General features: G+C 49.8%; 1 protein-coding gene across 4 annotated transcripts in view; it reads left to right on the forward strand.

Moving 5' to 3' along the window:
• The window catches only part of LOC144270351 (very long-chain specific acyl-CoA dehydrogenase, mitochondrial-like), a 70384-nt gene that overhangs the window by 16099 nt on the left and 31569 nt on the right, over positions 1-22716 (forward strand). For 2 of the 4 annotated variants that reach the window (XM_077826751.1, XM_077826752.1), the window contains exons 7-16: positions 313-457; positions 1083-1212; positions 2886-3008; positions 5733-5931; positions 6911-7015; positions 8740-8826; positions 14896-14958; positions 15110-15211; positions 18378-18475; positions 22092-22164. In XM_077826751.1, coding sequence (XP_077682877.1) covers positions 313-457; positions 1083-1212; positions 2886-3008; positions 5733-5931; positions 6911-7015; positions 8740-8826; positions 14896-14958; positions 15110-15211; positions 18378-18475; positions 22092-22164 — 1125 coding nt within the window. The remainder of the gene's footprint in view (positions 1-312; positions 458-1082; positions 1213-2885; positions 3009-5732; positions 5932-6910; positions 7016-8739; positions 8827-14895; positions 14959-15109; positions 15212-18377; positions 18476-22091; positions 22165-22716) is intronic. The other 2 variants (XM_077826754.1, XM_077826755.1) reach the window with 2 other exon arrangements.

A 22716-nucleotide genomic window follows, 5' to 3' on the forward strand; every position in this document is an offset into this window, starting at 1 on the left:
AAAGTTCTACCCAAACCTTCTCCTACCTCCTCCCCTCTGCCCTTGTGAGCCAGACACAGTGCGGGGCAGGGATCAGCCAGCTGAATGGGCCTGAGAGTGTCTGAAGGCTCCTGATGACTGGTCTATGCCCCCAGTGTCCTGCATTGGGCCCTGGCAGGGGTGATTAGGAGGAGCAGATGGGAGCAGTGTTAATATTAGTGTTGATGTGGAGTGTTTGCTAGTCCCCAGAAGCTGTAGTATCTGAAGGTCAAACTGGGCAGTGGTTCCAACCTAATCCCCGTCCCCACCATTTCTCTTTTGCTTTCCCTTTAGTATGCTCGGATGGTGGAGGTGGTTGGAGTGCACGACCTTGGTGTGGGCATAAGCCTTGGTGCTCATCAGTCAATCGGCTTTAAGGGAATCCTGCTCTTTGGGACCCAGAGTCAGAAGGAGAAATACCTGCCCAAGTTAGCATCTGGTAGGAAACAGGGCCTGTTTTCTTCACTCTGTTGTGCCCTATGAAAGGTATAATGTAGATCTTTACCCACCCTCCTGGCTTCTTGCAGGTCTCCCAGACACTGCTCTGAGCTGGGCTTTCAGCACTCTGCTTGCAGGTTGTGGGGAGGGGTGGTGACGGCGGGTGGCTGACAGCAGTGGGGAGAGCTAGGTGTAGCACAGGCAAGCTCTGTGCAAGCTTCTCTGCACTGCTCTGCCAGTTCAGTGCAGAAGCCATCAAGCCCCGTCAGAGCACAGCCTTCGAGCTCACACTGCAGGCTGGCATGTCGCTGTGCCAGCAGGGGATCTGCGGGATACCCAAGGCAAGGCACCGGTTGAGTTGCAGAAAAGTGCAGCTTTCTGTAGTTGTCTGTTTACATACGGCCAGCTGGTTGCCCTGGGGTGTGCATGGATGTACCCCACCCCATCCTCATCCCGCCCGACGTGCCTGCCCGCCATGGACTCACTCCCTGCTGTGTAGGTGGGGAGTCCTCAGGGCAGTGCGGGTCCTGGGCCCCCGGCAGAGCCCTGGCTGCGTGTGGGTTCTTTTGTGTTCTCTATGCTGTTAAAGTCTGTGCCATCAGTGACCGTTCTGCTCCCTTCTGCAGGAGAGACCATCGCTGCCTTCTGCCTGACGGAGCCGTCTAGTGGCTCAGACGCAGCATCTATTAAAACCCTCGCAGAGCTCAGCGAGTGTGGGAAATTCTACACCCTGAACGGCGGGAAAATATGGATCAGGTGAGAGAAGTCGGGAGGCCGAAAGGGTTCCTCGAGGTCCCATGAGAGCCGGGAGATTCTGCAGGCCCCAGTGACACAGGAAGCATCCAAAGCCATCAGAGCTCTTGCTCAGTATAACAGCAGGAAATGCACTTCGACTGGAGCTCCCAAAGCCTGTGAGGTCCGGCCCAGGGTCCTCGGCAGCGGGGACGGGACGAATCCTGCAGCCTGGGCCCAGCCCTGCTTGGGGTCAGCCTCCTGTGGCTCCTCCAGTCGCTGGGGTTCAAGCAGGCCTGGGGAGGCTCTGAATCCCAGCACAGTCAAGGGCTGTAGCTGGCCCTCCGCAGGAGCTTCCCAGACAGGTCCTTGCCTACAGCCTCCAGCCCAGAACGAGCTGGGCTTCTTCCCTTTATATTGCTAGAGCATCTGGAGCATGCCCAGTCCCGCCGGGGAGGCAGGACTTCCGCTGTCAGTAATATGGACTTAACCCTGTCTGGGCTCGTGCGGGGTAAGCAGACCCCGTCACACCCTGGTACAGAGAGGCAGTTGTGGGCCTGGAAGGAGGAGGAGATGTGGGACTTCCCCAAACCTTATGGTGCAGAACTGGAGTGATGATTCAGGAGAGTAGTTTCTCACGTCGGTTGAACCAGCTCCCCTGCCCCTGCTGTTTAGGGTGTAAGATGTTAGAGCATCCGTGATCAGGGCTAACTATAGTCCTGAGCCAAGATAGCATTTCAGCGCATGCTTAGGTCCCAGTGAATGAATCAGGATGTTTTCCTGTGGCCCAAGGAGAGGCAGTGTGGTAGAGTGTACTGAGCACCATGCTGGGAGTGAGGCGCTCCTGAGTTCTAGCCCCCATTCTGCCACTGAGTCCCTGTATGGCCTTGGGCAAGTCCCTTGTCTTTCTAGGTCACGTTCTAAGGTATGTAATGGGTGGTTCCAGCTGTATGTCAGTAATCAGGTGTCAGGGAAAGTTACGGTGAGGGGGTGGAAGAGCAGGTTTATATCAGGGAAGACAGCCAGCAGGAAGGTATAACAAGGTCTTAGCTAAAAGAAAGGGACTCGACTTTACCTTACCCATCCCTGGCTCCTTTTCCTGCTACAGCCTTCCCCTTCTGCCCCATAGGCCTGGTCCACACACAGGTTTGGCACTAGTATAACTTTGTCAGGTAGGGGTGTGACTTTTTACCGAATTGCTCACACTGGTACAACCTCTGGTATGCACTCAACTCTATTGGTATAAAGGGTCCGTATGGCGCTATAGCTTATTCCTCCTCCCATAGTGTCTGTACTAGGGGCATTGTATCACTTTAACTAGACCGGTGTGGGTAAAGCACGACAACTTGTGTATATATGCAAGCCTTAGTGTGTGGGATGCACTCATTCAACCAGGGTGTGTAATTTATCCACCATCTGCCTCACCTCTGAATTGTCTCTGGATAATGCAGTCTAATTACCTCCCTCTAAGGAGGAGAGGAAGATGAATTATTGTTTGTCTCTGACAGCATGAAGTGTTGTGCTAGGGCTAATTACACACAGGCTAGCTGCTGTTGTTATTAACTGCAGTAAAAAAGTGTGCGTAAAAGGATGTAATGGAAAAAGGGAAATCACTGAGAGGGAAAGAGAAGAGCCTGAGTAAATACAGGTGGTCGGGAGCTGGGACTCACTGTTTCCCTAATTGCTTTGGGTTCCAGTAATGGAGGCATAGCTGAGATCTTCACAGTGTTCGCCAAGACCCCGGTAAAGCAGCCAACAGGGGAAGTGAAGGACAAAATCTCAGCCTTCATTGTGGAGAGAGCGTTTGGGGGCGTGACCAGGTGAGAGAAGTTTATAACTTAACAGGCACGGTTTGAGGAGATATTAAAAGGACTGGGACTGTTCAGCTTAGAAAAGAGACTCAGCAGGATATGATTGAGGTCTATAAAATCATGACTGGTGTGGAGACAGTGAATAGGAAAGTGTTACCCCTTCACATCACACAAAAACCAGGAGTCACCCATGAAATTAACAGGCAGCAGGTTTAAAACAAAAGGAAGTATTTCTTCACATGACACATAGTCAACCTATGAAACTCGTTGCCAGGGGACGTTGTGAAGGCCAAAACTATAACAGGGTTCAAAAAAGAACTAGATGAGTTCATGGAGGATAGCTCTATCAATGGCTACTATCAGAATGGAACCCGACGCGCTGAGTGTCACTAAACTTCTAATTGACAGAAGCTGGAACTGGGTGACAGGGGATGGATCACATGATAATTGCCAGATTCTGTTCATTCCCTCTGGGCACCTGGCATTGGTCACTTTCGGAAGACAGCATTCTGGGCTAGATGATCCTTTGGTCTGACCCACTATGGCAGTGGTTCTCAAACTGTGGGTCCGGACCCCAAAGTGAGTCGTGAGCCAATTTTAATGGAGTCACCAGGACTGTCTTAGACTTGCTGGGGCCTGGGGCCGAAGCCTGAGCCCCACCTCCTGGGGCTGCAGCCAAAGCCCATGGGCTTCAGCCCTGGACATTGGGGCTCAGATTACAGGCTCCCTGCCTGGGACTGAAGCTCTTGGGTTTTGTCCTGCCATCCCACCCAGGGCAGTGGGGCTCAGATGGGCTCAGATTTCAGTCCCCCCTCCTGGGGTTGTGTAGTAACTTTTGTTGTCAGCAGGGGGTCGCGGTGCAATGAAGTTTGAGAACCCCTGCACTGTGGCCATTCTTATGTTCCTATGCCCTTATGTTTACAAGGCTCAGCCTAGGACTAAGATCCAGGAACCGTGTTTCCAGCACTGACTTGTTGTGTGCTCTTTAGCAAGTCTCTTAACTGCTGTATGCCTTGAGTCCCTTGTCGGTTCAAGGGTGATAGCAATACTTCCCTGCCACCCAAAAGTGGTGTTATCATTGGCCAGTTTGTGCACTTTTAACAACAAAAAGTGTAATAAATATTAAGTGTTGTTATTTATTGCTATTTTCCTCATTGCATTATGCTTTTCCAGGATGATGGGTAAACATCCTCCCCATAAAAAGACAAAAAGTGGGGGAATGTAGAAGGAAGAGAGACTGAGACATAAGGCCTTGTATCAGAGGCCTGGTATGAGGCCTGAGGCCTGGGCTAAAGTAACGGTCAAAACTTTGCTAATATCAAGCAAAGTCAGGCTGTGAGCTAGAGGCAGGCCCTGCTCACAGACTCTGTCAAGAACAGGGCTGATATTGCCAAAACACACGTTCCTAAGAGGTGCTGGGCACAGAGCACTTGCACGAACACATTCCAGAAGGGTGGTACCAGAACACCCCGATACCAACACATTCCCTAAAGGTAACAGCAGCACACTGACCCATCCTAAAGATAGGGTCAGGATGACAGTGTGATGGATAAAGACGTACAAGGTGATGGAGCGTAACCGTCTACGTCAGAAGGTGTCAACTAACTACCTCAGAGGGGCAGTACGTAACTTCTTTGTATTGATATATACAATCACTGCCTTAAAGGGAGTGTCTTCCCCTGGCCGAGGGAGGAACAGAAAGTCCCGCCGTTCACTGAGCTGGTCCATTGTTACAGGCATACAAGTATTAGTGGTCCAGTAGAGTCTGTGGGATACTAGTACCATATCAACAATAAACCTGCTTGGGTGCCTTCGTACCTTAACAGATCTTGTGATGATTGGGCAGTTTGCTCAAGGTCTGCTGTGCCAGCTGTTTGCACAGAGCTGGGACAGCACACTAGGAGAACGCACACTCGCAGCCAAACATCTGACCACACCATCCTGCCATGCCAAATGCCATGCCTGATCCTGGAGGGACTCAGCACCTTGTAGGGTCAAGCACCATAGTGTGGGACTTTAACCAGGGATGCTATAATGATTATCCAGCTATCTATCAGGTGCTGACGTCCTTGGATCTGCTTTCCAGGCCTCCAGCCACAAGAGGGTGCTAGACCATTATGTTCATGCACCACTTTCACTTTCCATTTATAACAAAATATAATCCATGCTCCTTTAAACTTCCCTCTGCTGAGCGATTTGCTACAATGAGTATGACAAACATTAGGAGAGAAGTGTTGGCATTACCAGGGGCACAGTGCTTGAGATTATGCAGCTACATGGTCTGGCATAGGGTACAACGTTCCAGAGCCTTTAGAAATGGGCAATGGTTATTTAGTTTATGTTTAAACTGCTCCCTGTTTCTATATAAGACATTGTGTTAACATTTTATTGGCACACAGAATTACCACATGTAAATGTGCACCCACCTTTGCACACTGCCAGGTTTTATCACATGTTTATCATTTATCATTTATCATGCCAGGTTTATCACATTTTATCAAATAACTTGGATCCTACCAGAAGCTGAGTCGCCTCAACTTCCATTGACTTCACTGTGAGTTCGAGGGCACTTGCCCCTTTGCAGGGTCAGGGCCAGGGTGCGCAATTACCAGCACGCACGTGAGAATGCTCATTTACAGGCACAAATGCAGAAACTGCACGTGCAGATAGGTGTGCATGTCCGAAGGTCACAGCCAGGCTGAGGTCATCTCTCGTTTCCTTCTGTTTTGTCAGTGGCCCCCCGGAGAAGAAGATGGGGATCAAGTGCTCCAATACAGCTGAAGTGCACTTTGATAACGTGAAGGTGCCAGCAGAAAATCTGCTCGGGGAGCTTGGAAAAGGCTTCCTGGTCGCCATGAACATACTGAACAATGGGCGCTTTGGGATGGCCTCCGCCCTGGCAGGCACCATGCGTGGAGTGATTGTCAAAGCCGTACGTTCTTGTTCTTGAAACAGGATTAGATCACGCTGATGGTTTGTGCAGGGCAAGTGACAATGGACTGTCTACTTGTCCCACATGTTAACAGAGCGTAGTCAGTGAGACGCAAGGGTCAGTTATTCTGTGCGACATCCCCATGGGGGAATGGCTCTGGGAAACCCATGTTACATGTGTATCCAGAGAGAGAGATAGGAGCTGATGCTGGAAGAGCCAACAGGTCAAAGGTCTGCATTTAGACAAATAGAATTACAGTGAAATGTCTGTGTTTAATTTTAAGCATATGTCTGGTCCTGATGGCTTCAGTGGGATTCTCCGCATGCTTGTAAGACGTGTCCAGATTTGGGGCCTTAGTTTACTTAGCTGCATATGTTGGTTAGTCTTTTAGACAGAAATTCTTCTTGTTCTCTCTTTTGTGTAATGGGATGAGATTGGGCTAAGGGCTGGGGTTTTGGGGCTGGAGTTAAGTTGATGGCCGAGCTTACAAGACCCTTAGAATTAACTTGGTGGTGTTTCTGGTTGGATGTAATGTGATACCTTTGGAACGCTGTATCCAATCAATTGCAAAATTTCAGAAATTTTTCTAGGCATCACTGGGCAGAAGCCTATTGATTTTGGTGGAAATTGGAAAACCCAAAAGGGGGAAATGGAATATACACAGAGCCTGTGGCCTGGGGGAGCGAATGGGAGGGTTGAAATGAGTCTCTGCACTAGAGGGGGTAGGAGGTGGCTCACAGGGATCTTGTGGGGATGGGAGAGACGCCAGAAGCCCTTGGGGTGTGCAGCAAGCTTGGCCGACACAAGCTACATAGGGCTTGACATCCTAGTATAGATATTCCTATAAACATTAGCTAACTTGATTTTGTTTAAAATTGAAATATATGGTCAAATCCTGCAGCTTGGACACAGACTAAATTCCTCTTGTCTGTATTACGTTAGCTTCTTGCTGTGATCATGGGTTCTTATGTAACACCAGGTTGATCATGCTGCTAATCGTAAGCAGTTTGGAGACAAGATCAGCAACTATGGGGCTATTCAGGAGAAAGTTGCACGGATGGCCATGCTGCACTATGTTACGGAGGTGAGAAATTCCTTTTAATTGCAGGATCAAGACCATGGTCAACAACTCCATTTTACAGGCACAGCAGAACTCTCAGGGTAAAGCTTGTCTGTTCAGGAGACAGGGCGTTCTGGGGGGCTGGTCCCACCCCAGACTGTGGAATGAAGTTTACCATGAACTAAGAACCATCCCACACCTCCCTGCTTCCTTCTCAAGCCCCAGGCACATTCTCTGACCTGCCTTCTCTGATATAAACACAGAGCAGTGTTGTCATATAAATAAACACAATGAAAAAACAAAACAGTCCACTGCACACCCAGTTCTCCCTCTGGGGAGTGGATGAGAGAAAGTGACCCACACTTGATATTAGATGTTATTTAATGCATAGGTGGATGGCGCTCAGATACTACAGTGATGCAGATGGTATAAAAATCTATATCAAATAGAACAGATTGTACCTGCTGCCATCCCAGTTTGTGCTGGTGTCATATCTCAGAGGCTGAGCTGGCAGGCTGGGTTGGTTCAGTGTTTGGATGAGACTTCCAGGTGGTGTTGGCAAATCACTGGGCAGCCCTCATTTCTCTGGGCTTGATTCTGTGCTTGCCTACACTGGTGTAAAGTGGGAGTCGTGCCATAAAGACTCTGGCATAAAGCTGGCCTGAAACCCATGTGCATTTGGGAAGAATCAGGCCCTCTGACTCTGAGCCAGTGCCCCAGAGTGGTATTGGGAGCCCTGTGCTGAGTTTCGGCAATGTTCCCATAGACCGGTTCATAGGACTGGAGCTGTGTTAACCTCAGCATCCCGGCCAAATTCCAGCGTGAGTAATTCCATGCTGCCCACAGCTCTGGCCCTTTAAAATTCCTCTTGTCCTGTGGATTGGAAGCAGCCTTGGGTTTAAAAAAAACAAGCAACCCCAATCCTCCCAACAAAACTCCTCTTTCCTCTCCCATCCTGGCCAACCAATCCAGGAACTCACAATTCCAGGGAATTCACCCTGCAGGAGAGGAGGACTATATCTCTCTCTGTCACCCACACAGCTTCCTCCCACTATTACCTGAAACATGCATTTTCCCCTAATGGCTGTGGCCCGTTGCTGAGCTGTGCAGGAGCGGCTGTACCCCCTCGGGCAGTTGTGTGCTCGCCGAGGGTGAAGCGGGCGGCAGGATGACTAGCAGCCGTCTCTGTTATGAGCTGGTTTAAGGTGGTTTTTATTGCAGCAGTGCCCAGCTGCCCCAGTCAGGATCTGGTCCCCTTGTGCATCTGAGCACTGGGAAAGGCCTGGTCCCTGCCCCAGCATTTACAGTCTAATTGGAAATGAGATAGAACAAATGAGCGTAACGACCCCTGGCGGTGTGTGGTGGGAGGGGGATGAGGCTAATGATGACAAGATCCCAGGGTTACACAGGTTTGAAATCCACTGCATCTTCCTGCCCCTCAGCTTGCCCTTCACTGACTGTCTGGCTTCTTGTGTGCAGGGCAGGGAATTGGGCTGAGGGGGGATGAAAGGAGGAGAGGGTAGTGCCCTTATGAATCAGGTCAGGACGAGCCTTATGCCTGCAGGGGACAGCATGGGAGGACTAGATTTTGAGATGGGACCTCTGATGGGCAGTGCCCACTGCAGAAGAGAGGGAGAGGATGGAGCCAAGCCAAGCCAGGCCCTCCATACAGCATACCTTGGGGTGTGGGATGGTGTCTTTGGCACATACACCATGTAACCAAAGGGAAATGGCTGGCTTCCCTGCAGTCGATGGCCTACGTGGTGAGCGCCAACATGGACATGAAGGTGCCCGATTACATGCTCGAAGCTGCAATCAGCAAGATTTTTGCCTCAGTAAGTGTGTTTGATTCCCAGCGCGAGATGTCTCCGCAAGGAGGGGTTAGAGCAAGCATGGCCTGTCAGTGTCGGGCTCATGCTGCCCCGTTGCTGAGCAGTAGCAGGTGTCAGGGCTTTGCTACGTCGGTGTCCCACTGGAAGGGAAAGGCGTGCTGCAGAGACAAGCTATTCTCTCCTCTCTGGTGGCACTGCATCCCAGGGATTGCACCCGCAGGAACCCCGCCTGAGGCATCAACCCTGGAGCCAGAGAGCAGCTCCCTCCCGGACTGCGATCGGCCTCTCCTGCTTCCAGCAGGCGGCTTGTTCCTGTTCCACCCTTCTCCTGGAAGATCCCTCCGCCCCAAACCACCCAGTTCTCATTGCGCTCTCACTGCTGGGCATGGACAATGCAAAGGGAGACTGCTCAGGCAGGTGTGACTAAGCAGTGTCCACTGGAGCTGGCTTTCCTACAAGTCTCTCTCCAGACCAGGCTGTTTCCCCCAGCACTGCCTGCATTGACTGCCCAGCTGCCGCCACAGTCCCGTGCTGTCGCAGCCCCTGTGGAGTCAGCAGCAGAACCCGGCAGTTCGGTACCTGCAGTTCTTCGTTGAGTGATTGCACATGGCCAGGCCACGTCAGGTGTCTGCATGCCCAGCGTGCTGAAGCTGGAGAACTTTTTCCCTGAGTGGTACCCGTCAGGGCGGCACGTGCGACCTCTGCACGCTCATGCTACCAGCTGATGGTATAAAGGGGCAGAGCCGCCCCAGCCCCCCTTCAGTTCCTCCTCATCACCCCATGGTCGGGAGGGGGCGCGTGTGTGCCTGCTTGCACAAATCTTCCCTTTTCCTCTGAGCGAAGTGTGTAATTTGTTGTAAATAATTTGGTTCATTGGTTAGATAGTGGCTCATTTCCGTCCATTTTCTCTTGGCTTTTCAGACTTGTAGTTAGCCCTGTCGACGCGCAGTGCCAGGGCATGTCTCAGTCCCCAGGTGTTAAACAAAGTTCTGGCTCTAATAAGCCTCTGTCTGTCCGTGACTCTCACTACCGGTGGCTGAAGGGTTTGCGGGAGGGCCATGTTCGGGGTAGGTACCTGATTTGTAGTGGGTTCAGAATTAGGACCAAACCATTTCAGGAAGTGAAATTTTCTTGTGTTCTGATGCAAGCTGACTTGCGTCCTCCCTCCGAGCCCTGTTGCTTGGCACACAATCCTTGGGGCTCTACTTCCACCATGGGGTGACCTCCGGACGTCTCCGTTATCCCTCCTCAGAGATGTTCAGAAGGGAGACATCGTTCTCCCTCCCCAGGGCCCCAGAAGAAGCTGAATCCTGTGACCCACATGCCTCTAAGCCTAACAGATCTTCCTCATCAAGGATCTCCCAGTCCCTGAATGGCCCTTCCAGGAGTCAGTCAGGTATGGACCAGCCCTGGCTACGTGCTCCTCAGTACCACATGCTTCCTTGGCAATATGTGTAGAGTCTTGGACTCTGGTACTATCCTCTGTACCATTGAGACCAACTCCTTGGCCTGGACCATCTGTATTGTCTGCATACGGGTACATGGCATCCTCGACACCAACAACAGCCTGTACGCAGCAGCGAGAGACTTGCTTTGCCTTTTGATACCAGACTCCCCGATTGTACAAGAGCTAGAGTCATAGGTAGCAGCTATTTCTTCACAAGCTCTGGAGCTGTCTACATCATCAGTGACGTACCATTCGATTCTGGCTTCAGCACGGCAAATGTCGGTACCTACGATGAGCAGCTGGAACTCGAACACTTGGTACTCTCCCGGGGTCAGCCACCATGCTGTCCCACTACTGCCACATCCAGCCACAAGTCCCAGTCACCTGCACCATGGAGTACTGTGCCTCCAAGGAATCTTATGCATCCCAGTCCTGTTGCAGGAGATCTCATAATTCTCTATCCTCCTCGCAGAGATCCAGAGCTTGGTATCCGGGCTCTCTCAGGGGCTGGTCTAGAGACAAGGGGCCAAGGGCTACTTTTCACTGGGGCCCCAGGACTTATCCATGGGCCCTCTGGAACCCATGGAGCGTTCCATCCACTTTACGTACTTCTCCGAGACCTCACTTGTCTAAGTCACCTCTGAGACAAGGAGAAATGTCTGGAGAAATGTCTTACGTACCTCAGGACCTGGTAGAGTAGCTCTACTGATTAATTAAGCCATCTTGGAGCCTACAAAAATTATATGGCAAACACCAGGATCACTTCCTCCCACTGCCAAGAGAACAGAGAGCAGATACCAAGTGCCATTCCAAGGTCATGAACATTTCTATTCTCACCCTACCCTGGGCTCGGTGGTGAGTGTAGTCAATGATAAATCACGCCAAGGTCACGCCAAATCCACCTCAAAATAATGACTTCAAAAAACTCTTTTACTGCAAAATCTTTTTGGAAGAAACATTTATGCTATGTCAGGGTTACAGGTCGGGATAGCAAATCACCAGGCTCTCCTGGTCAGATACAGTTTCCCAGTCTCTGTTAACAGGCTAACTTTATTGACAAACTGCCAGAAGATGTTAGACAGGAATATTGAGTTGTGATTAACAAGGGTTGTCCAATCTTCCCATCATGCCGTCTTGAATAGGCTGAGGCTAGAGTGATGGCATCTGTGCCTATGATGTGACACTCTTTGTGGCTGCAAGCATCTGGGATTCCAGCAGAGATCCAACTGACAATTGAGGATCTCCCATTTAAAGGCCCTAATTTATGTTTACAGGGAAAACCAATGAAATGCTGCATTCCCTAAAAGATTCTAGGGCAGCACTTAGATCGCTGGGAAGGAACGTTCAGGCACTTTCATCATTAGACAACCCAGTGGTGCCATTTTACCCTTAGAGGCAGCCTGATCAAGCAGAGATGACATAAATTCCACAGGATAAGGCCACCTCCTCCTCCATCTGCTTCAACTTCATCAAGACAGTGTTCGACCTCTAAGCAGCCTATTGGACTTCTTAGTCGAGGCCAAAGTACCACTGTGTCTGGATCTCATCTCTCCTATCACTCCCTTTGGCAGCAGATTAGGCCACTTCCTAGCTGATTGGACCCATATTTCAGCCAGATACTGGATACTGAGCACTGTGGAATGAGGATATTCCCTGCAGTTTGTCTCTATTCCCCATACCTACCTACCCAGCCCCAGTCCCTTTTCAGGGGCCAATCTCACAAGGCTTTTCTTATCCAAGAAATACAGTCTGGTTTACAGTTGGGAGCCAAAGAGGTCTCTCCTTAACGCTGGGAGAAGGGATTCTGTTCCCATTATTTCTGAGGGAAGACTCAAACCTATTTTGGACCTGCAAAACCTAAACAAATACATAAAGAAATAACATTTCCCCTGGTAACTCTAGCCTCCGTTATCCATCTCTAGATCCCAATGACTGGTTTGCCACTCTCAGCTTGAATGATTTCCACAAGGCTATCCACCAGAGCTGCAGGAGAAAGATTCATCATGGCTAACATTCATTATCCATTCACTGTCCACCCTTTCAGTCCATCTTCAGCCCTGTGAGTCTTTTCAAAGTGCATGGCTATGGCGACAGTGTATCTCAGAAAGGCAGTTGTCCAGGAATTCCTGTACCTGGATGACTGGTTGATTCAGGGATGCTCCAGGCATTAGGGGGAGGTTGGCATCAACAAGATCCAGAGACTCCTTCGTTCTGACAAGGATAAGTGAGTTCTCACCCCTGTGTAGAAAATCGGGCTTATTGGGGCAGATCTAGACTCCACTTTGGCAAGCGCGCACTTGAGCCTGGCCAGAGTCCAAGCAAGACAGGACCTCTGTGCAGACCTCAGCGCCCATCCTTGCACAGCAGTAAGGAATCGCCTGAGACTTCTTGGGCACAGGGCAGCTGGCACATATGTGACTCAGCATGGCAGCCTTTTCACCACAGAGGCATGCAAGGCAGGTGGAGTCAATCTACTGACCATCTCATCACCCATTGGACGTGCTGACTCACGTACCTGCGAGCGGCTAGATTGGCGGGTGTACCCTGCCAATGTATGCAAAGGGGTTCCTTTCTCCTCGACTCTGCCCTCCGTGACATTGGTCACAAATGCTTCATCCCTGGGGTGGGGATCCTACCTAGAAGACCATCAGACTCAGGGTCTTTGGTCAGATCAAGAACTCTCTTTCCACAGAAATGTTCTGGAACTACAAGCTATTCACTTGGCATGTCAAGCCTTCCTTCCACACCTTGAGGAATGTACAGTACAGGTCCTCACGGACAACACTGCTGCTGTGTTCTATGTGAACAGGCAGTGGAGTGCCAGGTGGGATCGCCTTTGCCCAGAGGCTGTAGATCTATGGGGGTTTGAGGGTTCCATCAAAAATACAATCACACTCAAAGCTTCACACCTACCAAGGTGTTCAGAACTGCCTGGCAGATTGTCTCTGCAGATCATTCAGCAGGGATCACAAGTGGTCCCTTAGAGCGGACATTGCAAGATCCATCTTTCAGTCGTGGAGGGTACCAGAAATCAATGTCTTGGTTACTCGTCTGAACAGGAAGTGTCACCTGTTTTGTTCCAGAGCAAGTCACAGCCCAGGATCTATATCAGATGATTTCCTGTCGTCATGGAAGGACAAGCTACTAGATGCCTTTAATCCCGTCCCTCAGATTCCAAGAGTGTTATGCAAACTTGGGCAGGAGAACACCTTTATAATCCTCATCCGCAGCCATCCCTGTCGGTCTGAGGCCTTCCCCTTATCTCCTCAGTTATTCTCAAACCAAACACCCTCCCTCCCTCATTCCTTCTGGCCTTGCACCTCATTCTTTTCAAGGCCTTCCTTCTACATGCAAGTCAGGGCCTTTCTTCATATTACAGATATTTCCTTAACCAAACTTAAGGTAATGCTAACTCTTTAATGTCGTATTTATCCTACAGCTTTTGCCGGCTCTAATGGTTCCACCTTTTGAGCCGATGGCTCCACATTCCTTGCTCCATCTCTCCATGAAAGCAGCATTCCCGGTGGCCAGTGCTTCTGCCAGCAGGGTAGCAGAGAGGAGTGCATTAGGTGCTGACCCTCCAGATGTAGTTTGCAGATGAGGTTGATTTGCATCCTTACCCTACATTTCTGACCAAAGTTGTCTTGCACTTCCACCTTAATCAGGCTACCTACTTACAGAGCTTTTTTCTGAAACCTCGTAACGATGAGGAGGGCTCCATGCTTGGGATGTCCAAAAGGCGTTGGCTTGTTACTTGCACAAGACCAAACAATTTAGGCTGTTTCCTCAGCTGTTCATTTCTTTGTCTGCCAGACTGAAGGGTTACCCTGTCTGTGGGCAGAGAATTTCTTTCTGGATCTCGTCCTGCACCCTACTGTGCTCTGCCACAGCTAAGGCCCCTCTGCCCGGAAGAGTTTCAGTGCGTTCTACAAGAGCTCAAGCAGCGTGAGCTGCATTCCTGCATCAGGTGCACATTACTGATATTCGCAGAGCTGCAGCCTGGTCATTGGTGCCTCCTTTCACTAGACATGAAGCTGTTTCCCAGGCACTGTGCGATGGTGATGGGTTTGGATGAGCGGTGTTGCAGTCCTTGCTCAGACAGACTCCAAAACCATCGTCCTTGCCAAAGTGCTTGTGCGTCACCTGATGTGGAATGGGGATGTGCGATCACTTGAAGAAGAAAAAATGGCTACTTACCTGTTCTGTGACTGTTGTCCTTTGAGGTGTGTTGCACACGTCCGTCCCACAACCCACCTCCTCCCCTCTACACTGGAGTCAAACCCACTCAGGAGGGTTCTCCCTTTATACCCGCACCTGGTAACATGACCCTGGGGTGTGCGCATGGGCTGCCCCAAGGGGTTCTGCCGGGGAAAAGGGTCTCTGGTTTTGTTGCCCTGGGTGTGCACCCACCTGAAGTGGGATGGACACGTGCAGCATGTCGCTAAGTTACAGCACAGGTAACTAATAGGTAACCACCTTTGCCATTACAGTATTATAACAAACGCAGGCCCACCTAGGACTGCCCAGAGCCACCGGGCTAACTGCTATTATGCTGACACATCTGAGTTATCACATCGAGACTAGAAACATTCCCCTCTGCTGCACTGTGATGTTTTTATCTTTAGGAAGCAGCCTGGCACGTCACAGATGAGTGCATCCAGGTCCTTGGAGGAATGGGATACATGCAGGTAAACGAGCTTGGCTCCATCCGCCCCGAGCAGAACCACATGCATAATTTTTAAGGCTGTATTCAGGAGCTCGCAGTGCTCTGCCAAGGCAGCTGTGGTGCACTCCTCTTGCAGGGATCACTTGAGTCTATTAAGGTCTTTGTTTGCACAGGAAGCTGGTGTCGAAAGAGTCTTGAGGGACCTGAGGATTTTCCGCATTTTTGAGGGCACCAATGATATCCTTCGCTTGTTTGTGGCACTGACGGGCATTGAGGTAAGGGGCTGTCTGTGGGCAAATACCTCCCCTTAAAGGCCTTGGCATTTTCCGGCACAGAGCGAGCATTGCACGGCCCAGCTGGGAGAGGGGGCCAGGAATCTGCCCTGGGACTAGGAGCAGAGTCCCTGCACTGCTCCAGTGCCTCCTCCAGCAACAGCCTCTCCACGGAGTGCGGAGGGAGCCAGGGTGGGGTGCGGGCAGGGCTATGCCTCTGCCCCACACTGGCCCGCTGGGCTGGCTGGATGCAGGGGGGAGCACTCAGGCTGGTGCAGCTGGCTCTGAAGGGATTCTAGTGGAGTCAGCTATGAACCCTGCAGCCATAGTGCAGCCTCCTCACACCACCCACAGCGCAGAGCGTTAGCCGCTGCTGAAAGCCCTCTCCAGAATCGCGTGGGAGGGTAATGTATGGGCTGTAGAGATGGGCCTGAACCAAATGTGCTCAGATCCGAACAGTCCCAGCACTGGGGGTTGAATCTAAACCCAGATCCAGATCCACACTTCATAGCTGGAGGGAGCCGTATGAAATTGGCTGAACCAAACCCTCCGTCCAAACCCCCGAAGCTGTGACAGGAGGGGCTGGGTGGGGGGTTGGGCCGGGGGTGGGCAGGGGGATGTTTTGGAATTTGGAACCTGATCTGAATTTTGTGGCAAAAGTCCATTGCTGATGGTATGGGCCAAATTCTGCACTCCATTGACTTCAGTAATAACAATCGTACCCAGCTCTTGTGCTGCTCCCATGTGGAGGGGTAAATAACACTTCCTTATTCACGTTCTCCACACCAGCCGTGATATTAGAGACCTCTACCACATTTCCCCTTCGTCGTCTCTTTCCCAAAATGGACAGTCCCGGTCTTTTCAGTCTCCCCTCATAGCTGTTCTATAACCATACTCATTTTTGTTGCCCTTCTCTGTACTTTTCCCAATTCTAATTTATCTTTTTTGAGATGGGACGACCAGAACTGCACGCAGTATTCAAGATGTGGGCGTACCATGGCATAGGCGCCGACTTCTACTGGCGCCGGTGGGTACTTGACCCCGCTCTGCCCCCGGCCCCACCCCCTCCCTCATTCCAGCCCCTTCCCCAAAGTCCCCGCCCCAACTTCACCCCCTCCCTGCCCCTATTCTGACTCCTTCCCCAAATCCCCACCCCCGCCCCGCTTCTTCCCCCTCCCTTGCTTGCTACAGCTGTTTGGCGGTGGCAAGCGCTGGGAGGTAGGTGGAGCAGCGGGGACACGGCGCGCTCAGGGGAGGAGGCAGAGGTGTCTTATTCTCTTATTTCTGTCTTATTATGTATCCTTTTCCTAATGGTTCCTAAAATTCTGGTCGCTTTTTTGACTGCTGCTGCGCATTGAGCAAATGTCTTAATAGAACTATCTATGATGACTCCAACATATTTCTTGAGTGGTCACAGCTGATTTAGACGCTCTCATTTTGTATGTGTACTTGGGATTATGTTTTCCGGTGTGTATTACTTTGCGCTTATAAGCATTGAATTTCATCTGCCATTTTGTTGCCCAGTCACACAGTTCTGTGAGATCCCTCTGTAACTCTTCACTGTCTGCTTTGGACTTAACTATCTTGAGTAATTTAGACGTATTGGAGCATAAGCTTTCGTGGGTGAATACCCACTTCGTCAGATGTATGACAAAGTGGGTATTCACCCATGCAAGCTTAAGCTCCAATACTTCTGTTAGTCTATAAGGTGCCACAGGACCCTTTGCCGCTTTTACAGATCCAGACTAGCACGGCTACCCCTCTGATACTTGAGTAATTTAGTATCAAATGGAAACTTTGCCACCTCCTTTGTTCACTCCCTTTTCCAGATCACTTATAAATATGTTGAACAGCTCTAGTCCCAGTACAGATCCCTAGGGGACCCCGCTATTTACCTCTCTACACTGTGAAAACTGACCGTTTATTCCTACTCTGTGTTTCCTATCTTTTAAGTAGTTACTGATCCATGAGAGGACTTTCCCTCTTATCCCATGACTGCTTACTTTGCTTAAGAGCCTTTAGTGTGAGATCTTGTCAAAGGCTTTCTGAAAGCCCAAGTACACTATATCTACTAGATCACCCTTGTCCACATGCTTGTTGACACCCTCAAAGAATTCTAAGAGGTTGGTGAGGCAGGATTTCCCTTTACAACAGCTGTGTTGCCTCTTTGCCAAAATATTGTGTTTATCTTTGTGTCTGATAATTCTGTTCTTTACTATAGTTTCAACCAATTTGCCTGGTACGGAAGTCAGGCTATCCAGCCTGTAATTGCCACGATCTCCTCTGGAGCCTTTTAAAAATAAACTGTGTTATATTAGCTACCTTCCAGTCATCTGGTACAAAGTCTGATTTAAATTACAGGTTGCATACCACAGTTAGTAGTTCTGCAATTTTGTATTTGACTTTCTATACAACTCTTGGGTGAATACCACTTGGTCCGGGTGACTCGTCACTGGTTGATTTATCAGTTTGTTTCAAAACCCCCTCGGTTGACACCTCCATCTGGGACAGGTCCTCAGATCCGTCACCCATCTTAGACACATTCCCATCCCAATTTTTAATGCTGTAGACTTTGTTCTCCTCTGCAGTGAATGGAGCCCCCTTGTTGGGGGTGCTGTATATACAAACACTTAGGTGAATGGACAGAACTCTGGGTACCATGTAATGTTGTAATGCAGAAATGATTCTTCATAAATCCTTCATGAATCCAAGCAATCTGTTCCACTGAGCTAAGGCCCTGAAATATAGTTTAGTTGCAGAAAATAAGGTGGTAGATTTTCATATTTCGCTACTGCAGGGGTTCTCAAACTTTTGTACTGGTGACCCCTTTCACCTAGCAAGCATCTGAGTGCGACCTCCCTTATAAATTAAAAACACTTTTTTATATATTTAACACTATTATAAATGCTGGATGCAAAGCAGGGTTTGGGGTGGAGGCTGACAGCTTGTGCCCCCGCCCCCCCATAATAACCTTGTGTCCCCCTGAGGGGTCCCGACCCCCAGTTTGAGAACCCCTGTGCTACTGTATAGTTAACCCAGAGATGCCCGGCACAACTCGGAACCTGCTGTATCAATCCCCTGAGGCTCATCCTGACCATGTCCCTTTGCAGGGGTAGCCCTAAGAGTGTGTGTAATTAAATTCCTTTAATCATTTTTAAAACATTTTCAGTATGCTGGGGTCCAGTTAAAGAATCTGCGAACAACTGTCATGAATCCATCAGGGAAAACTGAGACCATCCTAAAAGATATTGGGATGAGAGCAAAACGGTAAGCAGCACAGAGAACCTGTTACAGTTTGCCTTTCAGTTACAGTGGTGTAAAATAACATACTGCTTCTACTGGCAGGGCGATGGAATAATGTTTCTGTATGGCGGGAGTGCAGAGAGCCGTTGAACCAAACTGTAAACCCTGTAAATGATGAAGCCTGCAAACTGTAAACCCTGTCTATGATGAACACCACTTCAAGCCAGGGGGTGCAGTAGCACCCCCTCCACCCTTAGTTCCAGCCCCTCTGGTCCTGAGAGCATGCAGTGAAATCAGAAGTGATGCTTGCGATGCCAGAGCAGAGGCTTAATAGTGAGCCAGTCTTCCAGCACGGAACCAGGGGCGCTGTGACACTGATGGTGCCTCCTTTCAGACCAGCTGTAAAACCAAATTCCTGAGCATTTGTGGTCATAAGGATCCTATAGCTAGGGTGCCCAGGTGCCTGGTTTTCGACTGGAAAGTCCGGTTGAAAAGGGGGCCTGACAGTGTCCGGTCAGATCTACTGACCAGACACCCAAAGACCAGTTTCTGCGAGTGGGAGAGGCGAGAAGGCACTGGTTCATCACCTGCTCCAGCCCTTACTCAGCCAGGACCTCCTCCTACCTTCATCAGGCAGCTGCAGCCCTAACCCCAGCTCTGCAGGCAAGTCCCTCCTGACCCAGGCGGTGGGGGGGTTGGAGGGAAAAAGCAGTGAGCAACAGGTGGGAGGGGTAAGAGGAGTGGACAGAGGCAGGGCCTCAGTGGAAGAGGTGGGGTAGGTGTGAGGGCTTAGGGGAAGAGGTGGAGCAAGGGTGGGGCTTTGGGAGGAATGGGCGGGGCAGGGGTGGGGCCTTAGGGGGGATGGGGAGAGGCAGGGGAGGTTCCAGCACTCCTGCTGAAGTGTCTGTTTTTTAAATATTACCAAGTTGGCAACCCTCCTGTGATTGGTTCCCTCTGGGGTGCCACTTGGAACTGGGATACCACTGAGCTCGCAAGTCCCACCAGCCTGGGTTCCCCTTACTCTGTGCTGCTGTGACAGGGTCTCAAGCCCCCTTCCATCACACACACACACGGCTGCAGCTTCACACAGGTGCTGGGATCAGTTCTGCATGGGAAAACTCAGCTAAGGAATTGCCCAGCACCCAAGTGCACACCCCCTTTGGAGTGTAAACCCAAAATTGTGTCGTCTTGCGCTGCAGAGAGAACTACAGAGCATAAGCTCATTGAAATTCACTCCCTCCCTCAATGTGGAGGAAGATATGTACAGCCTTTTGTCCCCCAGTTATGAATTCCACAGACTGGTTTTAGAGAAAACAAAAGCAAGTTATTAACTACAAAAGATAGATTTTAAGTGATTATAAGTGATAGCAAACAGATCAAAGCAGATTACTTTAGTAAATAAACAAAAACTGCAAACTAGATGGGTAAGATATAAATTAGCAAATTCTCACCCTGAGTGATAAACCGGCTGGAAGATTCTCAAGGTACAAGCTGCCTTGGCTTTCCCAGGTTTTCATACACAGGCTAAAAATCCTTCTAGCCTGGGACCATCACTTCCCACAGTTCAGTCCTTGCCCCTCAGGTGTTTCCAGGTGTTGCAGGGAGAGTGAGGTACCTTTGTGATGTCATTTCCCCCTTTTATATCTTCTTCCCACTTGCTGGAAAGTTCTTTTGCTGTGACTTGGGTCAGACAGTTCCCACTGTGTCCCTGAGAGGTTTTTGTTGTACACAGTTCCTGGGTGTGCCTGCAAGGGTGGGGGAGATGGGGGATACCAGCGAAAGGATGACACTCAGGCCTGAAAACAGCAAGCTATGCTTTACTGAAGGAAGAAGTTACGCTCCAATCTGCGCGGGGAGTCCCTAGGGCATGCAGAGGGGCTGCAGGGGACTCTCGCCGTTCGGGAGAGCTGACCAGGCAGGACTCCGCTGGGAGCAAGTCCTCTGCAGTGTTATATTCTCTGTGCTTATCTCGGGGTTACATAGGGTCAACAGCTGGTTACGTTCTTACATGTATGATTTATGCTTGTTATATAAACTGACTTGTTTACAGGCAAAAAACATGCTGAGCTATGCTAAGATATATATTTTGGCAGGGTCTGTCGGACAAAGGTCATTGAAACTGCCTGCCTCCTCCGCTTACATTCAGTCATGTACGCGATCCGCCACTTAGCTCCTCGCCAATCTTCCGCAACTTTGCCTCTACAATGGGGTAATCCTGGTGCTCCTGTTCACACTGGGGTAATCCTGGTGCTTGTGTGCATTTCCTCAACAAGCCATTAACCTTGTTTGGCCATTTTACTGTTGTACCTGAAACGCTGCTTGTGGGTGTGTTCAACCTCAGAACAGGTTTGAGTAACACACACAGAGCCAAACTTCATAACTTCACATACGATGATAGCATGTACAATCCAACGAGATATTACTGTCTAGCAGATCCAGACTTTTAGAATGATACCTCAAGACATACTTTGTACAAAACATATCCTAATTACATGACAGTGGTGAATATTGAGGTGTCAGGGTGTCACACCTGCCTATAGCCCTTTTTGCAAGAGTTGGGGTCAGGGATGGCAAAGCCTTCCCAAAAGTGGGGGGCCAGGCCCCTTGCCCCTCTATGGCTCCATCCTTTGCCCCTGAGGCCCCACCCCCAGCCAAGCTGGAAGCCAGAGCTCGTCCAGGGAGCTGAGGACCCTCCACCTACCCGGGGTGGGAGAGCCCAAGAGCTGTTCCCAGCCTGTGTCCCCACCCCCAGGGCAGGTGGAGGATCTGTGTCTCCCACATGGCTGCCCGGGCTCCAGCTGCCAGCCTGGCCCCCCCAGTTCCAGCGCACCTGGTTGGGGTGTTAGACCAGGTGGTCTGGCCAAGTGTCCATTTAAGTGTTCACACTTTGCTACCTCAGTGGGAGTTTTGCAAGGTCAGACCTAATGTCCTGTGCCCAGAATGGTGTGCATGGTATGTCACATGCGTCATGTGATAAAGGTGGGAGGAAATTGTTCATGTAGAAAGGCTGATCTTGGTATGGGCACTTCCTGGAGATCGTGCACTGCCGGGTTTAGCTGCAGTTGTTTGAACTCAAACTCTTTTATGGTAGGAGTGAACCTTAGAAATGAGTTGTTGAAATAAGCTGACCAGATGTCCCAGTTTTATAGGGACAGTCCCGATTTGTGGGTCTTTTTCTTATATAGGCTCCTATTACCCCGCGCCCCCATCTCGACTTTTCACACTTGCTGTCTGGTCACCCTATGTTGAAATGATCCTGGGCCAAATTCATCCCTGCTTTACCTCCAGCTCCAGGGTATGTCTGCACTAGGAACCTGGCAGCATCAATAAAGACACTTACTACAGTGACACAAGGGGTTCTTCACTCGCTGTAGTAAATCCAGCTCCCCAACAGGTGGTAACTAGGTCGATGGAAGAATTTCACCTAGCGCTGTCTGCACCAGGCTTAGGTCGGCTTAGCTACATCGCATAGGGTGTGAATTTTTCACTGCCCATAGTGATGTAGTAAAGCGAACCTAACTTTGTAGTGCAGAATAGTCCCCAGTGACTGCCATGCAGTTGCTCCTGGATGAGCTGCTGCGTTGTGTTTTAAACCCTTTGTCCTTTCATTTTTTTGCTCATCTCTTTTCTCCCTTTGCAGTAAAGTTGGGATTCCCACTGGCTTGTCTCTGGAGGGAATCGTTCACCCAGGCCTAGACAACAGTGCATACCTGGTAAGGGAATTCTTTCTGAAAGATTTATTTCTCAGAGCCTGACCCTGCAGCTGTTGGAGTCATTGGTAAACCTGCTGTCATCTCCAGTGCTGCAGGGCCTGACCCTTAAATTGTCTGTCGTATTATGAGATCTGAATTATTTTGTATGTTTCTTGCATTTTTAGCCTTAAAGCAAATAATTTTCATGACAGCATCTACTCACCAATGATGACGTTTTTGTGATTCACAGCATTCATCTAGCATCTGCTTTAGATGAAGTTCATGCAAGGAATGTTTCTGTAGCCTACAGTTAGGAATGAACCTGGAAGCCTGTGTTTTAAATGAAGTGTTAGCTATTTAAAAAGTCTTTGCTAAATATGAACTTTCAAGATTCAGACTGAAACATCATTTTCACGTTTAAAATACCATTGCCCAGCTGTCATTTCACTCTTTCAGATTTGTCAATCTGATTTGTCAGATTTGTTGTCTCTGGCACAATAATAATAATTTACATTTTTAGTAGCATTTGGCATCAGCAGATCTCTAAGCACGTTCCATCACTCACAGTGTTAG

This window comes from Eretmochelys imbricata, chromosome 9 (assembly GCF_965152235.1).
Source record: "Eretmochelys imbricata isolate rEreImb1 chromosome 9, rEreImb1.hap1, whole genome shotgun sequence".
Classification (NCBI taxonomy): Eukaryota; Metazoa; Chordata; order Testudines; family Cheloniidae; genus Eretmochelys; species Eretmochelys imbricata.